The 11,047-nt window shown below is 38.8% G+C and overlaps 1 protein-coding gene across 1 annotated transcript; it reads right to left on the bottom strand.

The window, feature by feature from the left end:
- Window positions 1–9,523: 9,523 nt before the first annotated feature.
- LOC102839147 (28S ribosomal protein S21, mitochondrial-like) lies at window positions 9,524–9,772 on the bottom strand. Its single transcript, XM_006834789.1, has one exon. It carries the CDS (start codon window positions 9,770–9,772, stop codon window positions 9,524–9,526), a length of 249 nt encoding a protein of 82 aa, XP_006834852.1.
- Between the last annotated feature and the right edge of the window lie 1,275 nt (window positions 9,773–11,047).

Genomic DNA, 11,047 nt, shown 5'->3' with positions numbered 1-11,047 from the left:
GCTTGGTAGGGTATTCTGTGTTGTTGTTGGTGGAGTTCTTCACTAGACTTCCACCCGATCCGCCATCTTGTTTGTTACTGGGTTGTTGCTTTTTGAGTACCCAATTTCACTTTCTAGTGATGGAAAAAATACATCAAGGGTAAGGTGGCATAACTAATTAATGCAATTGCTGTCAATAAATTGTACCTCTGTAAAAAGTCATTCCAATCCATAGCGACCCTGTACAGAGTTTCCAAGGTTTACGGGAGCAGAAAGCCTCATCTTTCTTCCGTGGAACAGCTGGTAGTCTTGAACTGCTGACCTTAAGGTTTACAGCCTGATTCGTAACCACTATACTACCAGAGCTCCTTGTGGTCCAGTGTTAGAGAGATGGAAATACAGTTTTCATAAGTGTATAGACCTAGAGAGAGGATATGCTGAGAAACAATTGCTCTACATTTTTTAAATTTTTGCTTAATAATGGTTCCTATGATTTATAACACTTTTTCACTTACCATTGAATTTACAACAAAAAGGAATGGCTGCTAAGGCTGATTATGTACAACCAAATGCATCATGAGATTTGGTTTCTTGGTTTAGAGTTTACGGTTATGGTTTCATGGGACATTCAATTAATTGGCCTAATAACATGTTTAATACTTTTTGTTCGACCTCCTATCCCTGGTAGTATAGTGGATTATGAGCTGGGCTGTTAACCGTAAACTCAGCAGTTCAAATCTACTAGTTGCTCCACAGGAGAAAGATGAGGTTTCCTGCTTCTGTAAAGATTTACAGCCTCTGAAACCCTATATGTAAGTGACTCAGTGGCACACAATCACCATCCCCAACCTAGCCCACCCGTAATGTTGTGAAACCCTAGTGTGGATAAGCATTGGTTTGTTAACCACAAGATTAGTGGTTCAAACCCACCAGTCATTCCTTGGAAATTCTATACAAGGTCTCTATGAGTCAGAACCAACTCCATGGCACTAACAACAACAACCACTTCCTAGTTGTGTAGTGCCAAGGATCTTCATTGTGTAGTGCCTAGGATCTTCAAAGCTTGCAGATGGCCATCCATGGCACAACAATTGATCTCTATATGCCTGGTACAACAAAAGAAAACGAAGGACCAGGAATATGAGGAGGAAATGGGATATACGACTAATTGCCTTCATGAACAACACCTTCTTTGACATGCGACCAGAAGTGAATGGTGCCTGGCTACCATTATTGAACATTTTGACCAAAGATTCCATAGAAGAGTTCTGATCAAAAGGTTAAAAATGCAAAACAGAATTTCAGAGTCTCATGGAATCCACACTTCTTGGAACCAATGAGTCTGGATGAACCCTTGAGACTATGGTTCTGAGAAAACCTTTAAACTTTAAATAAAATGTATCCCCTGAAGTCTTAAAACCAAACAAGAGTTTGACTTCAGTAAAGATTGTCTGTCTTAAGCAATATGGTCTTTTAAGATCTATCCATGTGGGATCAAACTGACAGCAGCAACTCAAAAGTTTAGGCAGAAAACTTGGGGCAGTGAGCATATGTTAATGAGGGAAAACAGCTCAGAAACAGAGGGTGAAAATGGCAGCACAACTAGGAGAATGCAATCACTATCACTGAAATGTACATGTAGAAACTTCAGTGTGTTTGTTGTATATTTGGTGTATGTTTTTGCTGTGTATATCTCAACAACAATATTTCTGAAAAGTGCTCAGATCCAAAATTCTCACCATCTCAAAATTTCTCTGTATATTATATTTTTAAAACCATATCTTATTGGTGTATATACCCCAACCTTAGCCACAATACTTAAAAACAAAAACTTTTATTAAAGAAAAAGCTCAATAAAAAATTGTCTCAATAGCATTATATTAAAAAAAAAAATCTACCCACAATAATAGCAATATCTAATCATTTTGAAGGTTTACCATTTGGGGCACAGTGGCACCTGCAGGATAAGCACTGGACTGCGAACCACAACATCAGTGGTTCCAACCCTTCATCCACTCCAAGGGAGAAAGATGAGGCTTTCTGTTCTCACAAAGATTTACAGCCTTGGAAACACCATACAGGCTATACAAAACCGATTGGATGGCACTTAACAATAACTACCATGTGGAAGGCATTGCACTATATATTTTACATGTATCATCTCAATTAATTTTCATAGCAACCCTCAGAGATTAAGCAGTGTAGTAGTCATCTGCTTTACAAAGGAGGAAACTGCGGCTCAGAAAAGTGAAATAAATATCTAGCAATCTGACAACATTATACAAATGTACAACATTATACAAATGTATAACAGTGTGAAGATAGACACATGCACACACAAAATAAGATTCAGTTTCTTGACTTTAGGAATTTATAGTTCTACAGGGGAAATAAGAAATTACATTTGAAATATCATAAAATTAAAATGTTGTGAGAATCCTCATAGGAGCCCTGGTGGTGCTGTAGCATAAGCATTGGACTGCTAACCACAAGGTTGGCAGTTCAAAGTCACCAGCTGCTCTGCAAGAGAGAGATGAGGCTTTCAGTAATCACAAATATTTACAGTCTCAAAAACCCTCTATAGGGTCATTATGAGTCAGAACCTAACAACACCAACAAAACCCTCATGTACTGCTGGTGGAAATGTAAAATGGTATAGCCACTTTGGCAAACAGTTTAGCAATTCTTCAAATGGTTAAGCATAGAATTACCATATTAAGGAGTATGTAGTTTTTTTTATGGAGGTAATAAAAATGTTCTAAAATTTATTGTTGTGAAGGATGTACAATTCTTTAAATTCACTAAAAGCCATTGAATTACACAGTTTAAATGGATGAATTATGTGGCATGTTAATCATATCTCGATAAAGCTGTTTTTAAAAAGTCATTTGGGAATTTTAGATAAAAACAGACTTAAGTGAATAAACATATGTATATGTTTACTTACTTGCTTAACATGGAATTGTAAGATTGTATTTCGTATATATGAGGAAATATACATAATTTTGATCTAAATTGTTCCTTGTGGAAGTAAGAGAGACCAAAATAGAGATGACACATTGTCAACCGCAGGGCAATAACAGGGTACTACTTCCTATAATTGCAGAATGACAATTGTTTAGTCCAGTTATAATCTAAGAATGTTCTTATTGACATTTGAATTTCAGGTAGTGGAAAATGAAAGAGAAAAGGGTGGGAGCTAGTCAGCTGGCTTTTCCCCAAGTTTTGAAACATAGAGAGATGGGTTAACAATAACCTGATTACTTTGACCTTGAAAACACACCCAGAGATTGCATGAGACTCAAATGTCCAACTCTACAACATCCAAAACTTGGGCTACCGCCAATATCTGAGAGAAGTGCATAGTGATAAATGCCTGACTTGGAGAAACTGAATCCCAACCTCAGACCTACAGAGACACTGGGTAGAGTTACAGAAATGACTATTCATTTTCTCTTTCAAGGAAGATGCATTTTCCAACTTATTTTCCTCACGCAGTTTCCTAAGGTTTAGAGCTAAAGGTTAAAGAGCAAGCAAAATCTTAAATGGATCTTGGAACTCTGATTGATAGAATGTAAATCTCAAACTGGACACAAGAAGATATTAGAAACAGGGGTCCCTAAAGCCAGGAACTGAATTCATGCCCCTGTGGCTCAACCAAGAAAAAGACCTGCAAAGTGAACAAGGGAAGTATGTACTCTTTAGAACAATTAACCATATAAGATCAAAGAGGCCCCATTTGCCTAGGGATGGAGTCCTGGTGTGACGCTGTGGGTTAATGCCCTGGACTGCAAAGCTGGTTTGAACCACAAGGTCAGTGGATCAAGCTCGCCAGCTGCTCCTCATAAACCCAATACAGGGTTGGTATGGGTCGGAACCAACTTGATGGCACTTAACAACAAAAACAAAGTTCAGAAGGCAGAAAGGGGCAGGAAAGAAGGATGAATGAAAATGATAAACACTGGTAAAAAGTGGGAAGAGTGTTATTACACAGTGGGGATTGCAATCAGTCACAACACAAAATGTGTCTGGATAGCTGAATGGAAACCCAATTTTCTCTGTGAACTCTCACTCAAATCACACACACACAAAACCCAAACATAGGTTCAAAGTCATACTTTAGATTCATTGCAACAATCACCCTGCCTCAGTTCTAAAGGAGAGCTATTTCCTTCTTCCTATGTAAGGTCGGCGGTTCAAACCCACCAGCCACTTCTCAGACACCCTATACAGTATTGTTATGAGTCGGAACCTACTCAGTGGCATTTAACAAGGAGATTGCCTAAAACAGAATGTTACTTGGATAAAAAGAGCTGTGAATCTACAAAATATACACAAACAGCAAAATCAGTCAAAAAATGAAAACCAAAACTATTTATTAGTCTTGAAAATCAATGACTTATAATAGTAAATATTATTTAGTTATATTGATGTTTTGAAACAAAAAACAAACAATTATGAAAGGCAGAAAACACTACTAATATTTTACTGCTGTTGTTAAGTGCCGTCGAGTCGATTCTGACCCATAGCGATCCTGTATAGGGTTTCCAAGGAGCAGCTGGTGAGCTTGAACTGCTGACCTTGCAGTTCAAACAGCTTTGCATTCTGGCATATTAACCCACAGTGCCACACCAGGACTCCACTAATATAAGCACTTTCAAGTAAGACAGCTTTAAAAGAAAGAACTCAGTTTTCTAAGTAACAAAAACAACAAATTGAAAAAGAAAAAGGATTTCAAGAATCAGAGTTACATCTGTGTGCAGTGTAGTGATTGATTTAATGTCTCTTCTAGCCATGCTGTCGTTAAGTGCCGTCAAGTCAGTTCTTACTCATAGTGACCTGTATAGGGTTTTTGAGGAGAAGCTGGTGAGAATTTGAACTGTTGACCTTGTGGTTCAAACCAACCTTGTGGTCCAGTGATTTATCCTATAATCTTTGTAAACTCCCACCAAATGACTTTTTCCTGTTTGGTCTGAGTAAGGGAAGGGAAGATGCTGATGGATTATATGATTTACTTGTGAGTGATTGTTAACAGGATTGTGACTGTAAACACTTGAAAATCTAACGTGGGAACTGGTCAATGTTGCTATCCTGCTGAACTTAAAATGAGCCATCTCAGAAGCAGGAGGGGGATCTCATAATATTAAAGAAGCTATCTCAGTGGTGCATCCTTCAGACCCAGAGATCCTTGCACATTGTATCTCCTAGACCAAGGGACAGAAAGCTGTGACAGGGAGGAGTGGTAGAGGAGCAGCAGCAGCAGAACCAAGAGTCAGAGCATGAGACAGCAATGGGCTTTCCAGTCCACAGAACAAGTAGAGCTAAGTGACTTTGGGTAGGAGTCTTGTTTGCAGAATGGGGGTGCTTCAAGCATTTAATTGGGAGGGCTAGGTTTGCTGATCCTTGAATTGGGCTGCTAGCCTCAAGGTCAGCAGTTAGAAACTACCAGCTGTTCCGCGGGAGAAAGATGAGGCTTTCTGCTCCTGTAAAGATCTGCAGCCTCGGAAACCCTGTGTGGAATCGGAACCGACTCCATGGTACTTATCAACAACAACAAATGTCCTGTGGGCATTTATTAGTAGCCCTAAAAGAACTTTGCACTCAACCTCAAGGTCAGTTTGAACTACAAGGTTGGCGGTTTAAACTCAATAGCTGCTCCCTGGAAACACTGTACAGGGTCACTATGAGTCGGAACTGACTAGACAGTACTTAACAACAACACAAAAGAACTTTGTAAACACTGGTCGGCAGAGAGAAACCTGCTGTGGGCATGGCTAAGGAAAGGCTGTCCTGACTGGAACAACTGTGTCCTGAGCATTGCTGACCCTGTTAACTTCCATAATGATCCCAATAACTGAGTTCTGTGTAGCCATTGCAAAGACTTTATGGGAGGGATTGTTTGGTGCTCATTTTTCACACTATGCAGGACAGTGATGCTAGTATGTGTTTTACATTTGCTAAAGAAACAAACAAAGTGCCCTTATCCATTATCCATAGCAGAAGATTATGTCCCGATATGTAATGTCTACCAACCCATAGTTCTTCTCTGTGAAAAGCTTGACCTCCTCCTAGCACAAACTCTCTGAAGACTGTCGTAATTCCAGTGTTGAAATGTAGGGACCAAGAATAGGCATTTTGATCTTGGAAGAAAACCAAATTGTGGCCAAATTGGTAGGTGCAGCATTTAACGGCATCCTTGTTCCCAATCACAGTATCATAAGTTTTCTTGACTTAAATGGGAGTTCCCCTAAGGACTAAAGGTCTAGGGAAAATGAATTTTGAGAAGAGGCATAAAGGCTGTAAACTTTTACATAATCCTAGGAATTTAAAAAAGATAGGAAACAAAGATCATCCAGTTATTCTTGATGGGGAGCAATTTTACCCCCAATAACATATTTGGCAATACCTGGAGACATTTATCATTGTGATGACTGGGAAGTGCTCTAGGCATCTATCCTAAAATCTCAATAGTACCAGGGCTAAAAAGCCCTAATCTAGTCTTAAACACCTAAACCTCAGAGATAAAGTGACTTGTCAATGACAGTAGTGGTGGGATCATCTTATTTCCAAAGTCTAAGGTTCTGAACTGCCCAATGAGTTCTGCTCTAAGATTTAACCTGCTTCAGGTAGACAGGCCTGAGATATTTTTAAATGTTTATTTTTATACAGCTAGACAAAGTCACAAGCTCAAGTCTCCTCTGGAACCTTCCATACAGTCATGACTCCATGGCACTTAACAACAACAAATGGGTGTCAAACAGACATAAGACCAAAATCTCAGAGAAGCTTTCATAAGGCAGGAAATGACTCATCTCCTTTACAAAAAGGTTCAATTTCAAGAGGGTTGCTTCCTTGCTTCAAATACATGTAACTAATTATAAGGTACCAGGAAAAGAAAAATCCTGTTGGGATTTGGGCTCAGAATCAAGCACAGGAAGAAGGTAGAGCTTCTAAAAGAGAAAAAGGAATGAGAGAATCCAAAATAAATGGCTGAGTTTGCACCAACTTTACTGAAGATACTAGAGACAAAGGAATGCTTTTTTCTTTTTTAACATTTCATTTATTTTTGATCATTTCAAACTAGTATACCCACACAGATATATGTACTATATTTTTGAAACAGAAATTTCAAATACAGAAATAAAAGTAAAAGTCTCCCAAGAAGGTATTTTCTAGAAATAAAATTATAGCTGTTTAAAATACAATAATCTTATACATAAAGTTCTGCAGTTTAGGTTTTTCACTTGAGTTATACTGAATGTTTACAGCAAAATTTTAACTGCTATGTAGTATTCCACTGAATGGATGAACTTTTAAAAAGTCTTTTATTGATGGATACTTGGGTTGGATTTCTGCTAATACAATGTCACAGTGAAAATCTTAGCTGGTATTTAGTTTTACTCAATCTAAGTCTCTTTGAATAGATGGATTTGTCCCATTTATATTTATTCTGCCATCATCACACCTTATGCTTTGTTTTCTATGCTTTATATTTCTTTTCTTTCATATTTTGCTGTTTTTTTGTTCATATCCTACCCTCACCCCCCTTGCCCAAATAATGTGAAAACTATACAGTTCATTTTTATTTCAGCCTCAGGAATCAAACATTATTTGTTGATGTTCCATTATTAAAGAAAAAAAAAAAGGAAACTAGTTTACTTGTTCTCTTTTCTTCACCCTCCAGTATTTTTTCTATTCATTTATTTAACACATGGCAACTACGGTGTGCAAGACAATGTTTTAAACCCTTATGGCAGATTTTATTTTTCAAAGATAGCCATAACAACATTTCTCAACCTTATCTGTTCCTCTTACAGCGTGACTTTGGCATTCCTCCAATTGAGAGGTGGGATGAGTGGTTGCTCCTCTTCAGGTCCCTAAGGGCTTGTGACTACAGCAGAAATAACTTTTGAGGCTAGGTCATAAAAGACGATATTGCTTCCACCTGGCTCTTTGGGGATGCTTGCTGTTGGAACACTGCCATCATGCTGTGAGGAAACCAAGCAGCCAGATGGAGAGGCCACCAGTGGAGGTTAGGCTAACATTGCCAAGTGAGGTCCCAGCCACCATCCAGGATCAGCGCCTAAATCTGGCAGTGAGTCTGCAGATACTGAGTCATATTCAGCCTTTGGGGCCCCAAACATCATAAAGTGGAGACAAACTGTCCCCACTCTGTCCTTCTGAAATTTCTAACCTAAAGAATTTCAATAGTCATAAAATGGTTGTTTTATGCCAGTTAAGTTTGGGGTGTTACAGAGCAATAGCAACTGCATCAGCACTGAGTAAATATTCTTATAGAATACTCCTTATGGTTCTAATGAGATTGTTGTGTTAAGTGCTGTAGAGTCGGTCCCGACCCATAGTGACCCTGTATCGGGTTTCTGAGGAGTGGCTGGTGAGCTTGAACCCCTTACCTTGCAGTCCAAATGACTTTGCAGTCCAGTGCATTAACCCACAGCACCACACCAGGACTCCTCTAATGAGATAAATGCTATTATTTCTCCCGCTTTGCAGAAGAGGAAATGGAGATTCAAAGGCTCAGTAATTTGCCCAAAGTTACATAGCTAGTAAGAGTCAGAATATGAACCAGGAAGTCTGGCTTCAGTGTTACATCTATATCCTTCTATGTTCATATAGATTCATTGATTTTTATATTGCTGTTCTTCTAAGAAAAATGCAATAACTCTAACCTCTTTGGTTTTTAACCTTAGTTCTACCATAATATGACTTCTGTATTTATTGCCAATCTTGGCATATGGTGAATTCACCAATCTTGAGCCCTTTACTTTGAGTTATCTCTTGGTGGTCTGGATTATACCATCAAGTAGTTTTTCAAAGAGAATTCATAAGTCCTTGTATATCTGAATATCTCTTCCTCCACCACCAAAATCTCTCAACATGAGACTGCATAATCTTCTGGAATTTGATACCATTAAGGATTTAAAATTTACCTGGTTTATTTTATTTTTTTCAGAAACAGAATTTATTCCCAATATAAATATGCTTCCTCTCCTCTTTAACTTAAAGCTGTGGGGGGAAATCAGGGAAGGGATAAAAGAGTGGGCGGGAGGGTGCTTTAGTAAGTTTAATAAAGAGTAACAGGTGCTTTTCCAGAAATTAGATTTTACTTTGGGGTTCATAAAAACTGGGTAAGAAATAGTAGCTATATTCTAATGTTGGAGTATTTCCTCAGCATTCCTAGACTACTGTTTGACTCTGTTTCTTTTTCATTTAATAAAAGAGAGGGTCCACTGATGACCTGGAGGCAAGCTTGTAGGGTGTACCCTTTGGTTGGTTGATGATGCAAGGAGGAGACTATACCCATGGCAATGAGATGATATACGATAGGATGAATGTAAAGCTAATGCTCACCCATGTAAACTATCACATAATGCACAATAAAACATTAAAAAGAAAAAAAGAGAGGGTCCATTGATGACTAGTGGGATTACCTCTTATATGCAGCCTTTGCATATGTGTGATTGAGTTTATTGCAGAGAAACTGAAAATAGGTTCTAAAAAGAAAAGAAAGACACAAAGTGCCTCAACAGCCCTGCCACGGATCTGCCCGGTTCTTTTGCATCAAGAAGTTGATCTTGTGAGCCATTTCCATGTTGTAGATCCTTGGGCAGGTTTCATAGCTTTCCCGCTGTCGCTTGTGGCAAGGCTTCTCATAGTACCGCCTTCGCTTAATGTCATCAATGAGGATTCTGTTTAGGGTCCTGTATGCACCTTCTACATTCCCTTCTTGTACCATCACAGTCCTGGCAATGAGCTTCAGATGTTTTGCCATGACCTTGGATTTAAAAGTCTTCACTCTTCTGTACCTTTTAAGTCAAGCCCGCCTTCCAGGCCCCAGGCCCAGTTTAAACTCCTCAGAACCCAATGTTCCCACGACCCGAAGGCGTCCCACCTACCTGGTTTATTTTTATTTGTAGGTAACTTGCTTTTCTAGCCTAGATGCTGGTGGTGGTAGTGGTTCTGTGCTGTGACAACATCAATGGGCTCAAGTGTGGCAAAAATTGTGAGGTTGACCCAGGACCGGGCAGCATTTTGTTCTGTTTGCACAGGGTCATAATGAGTCAGTACCAACTGGATGGCACTTAACAACAACAACATATTTGAGCTCTTGATTCATTGTATTTGTTTGTGATTTAAATTATCTCTCTTTTACTAGATACTCTTGGAAACTTTATACAGGGTTGCTATGGGATGGAACCAACTCGATGGCACTTAACAACACAGTCTTATTATAGAATAAATTCATCACCTGAACCTTTGCACCATATTTCTGACTATTTACCTATAAAACTTTTACAAAGTTCCCATGAAAATTAATTTATTTTCTGCTAAAATCATCTCAACCAGAGACAATTCTATCTATTCTGAGGTTTTGTTGTTGTTGTTCTTTAAGGTTTTTATTGTGGATTGAGTGAAAGTTTACAGGGCACATCATCAGTTTCATATAACTTGTTTCATTACATTGATTATAATCCCCCCCATATACTATCAGTTAAAAGTATTTCTCTCTATCCACTTTAGCTTTTTTAAAAAACACACAAACAAAAAATCCCACTCAGACATATGTAATAATTTACATCTCTAAAGGGCACATTCTGCAAGTCTGCTCCTAGCCACCAGTTCTTAGTCCTTCTCTTCTTAGTTGATGAATCTAGAGTCCTCAGGCTCCCCCTCTCCATGCCCCCATCTCTGCCTCCATCTCTGGCACTGCTGCTTCTCTGGATAAGGTCCTGCACCTATTTGTGCATTCCTCTCGTGATGTTCCTAGGATCCTGTTTCTGGACTGTAAGATTAACCATTCCCCTTTTTTTGTTACAAAACTTCTACCTTTACAAGTGTGACAGTTGCAATTAGCATGATAACAGTTATTCACTATTGAATCTTACTAATCTTATCCCCTTCTCCTTTTCACAAGACCCATCTAGACAAGATGGCAGCTATTCAGTGGGGACTCTTTCTTTCCCCCACACTCTTAACTAAGCTCCTTCTTGAAACCTTGTAAGCCAGTCACTTCATGCCTTTATTGCCCCCTCATTTTAGATAGCCA

Source organism: Chrysochloris asiatica, unplaced genomic scaffold (genome assembly GCF_000296735.1).
Source record: "Chrysochloris asiatica unplaced genomic scaffold, ChrAsi1.0 scaffold00014, whole genome shotgun sequence".
NCBI classification, from domain to species: Eukaryota; Metazoa; Chordata; class Mammalia; order Afrosoricida; family Chrysochloridae; genus Chrysochloris; species Chrysochloris asiatica.
The sequence above is the reverse complement of the archived record's forward strand: the minus strand, read 5'-3'. Positions and strand labels throughout refer to the sequence as shown.

Coding starts and splice junctions, on each gene's coding strand:
- LOC102839147 (XM_006834789.1), bottom strand. CDS start 9,772: ATGGCAAAACATCTGAAGCTCATTGCCAGGACTGTGATGGTACAAGAA.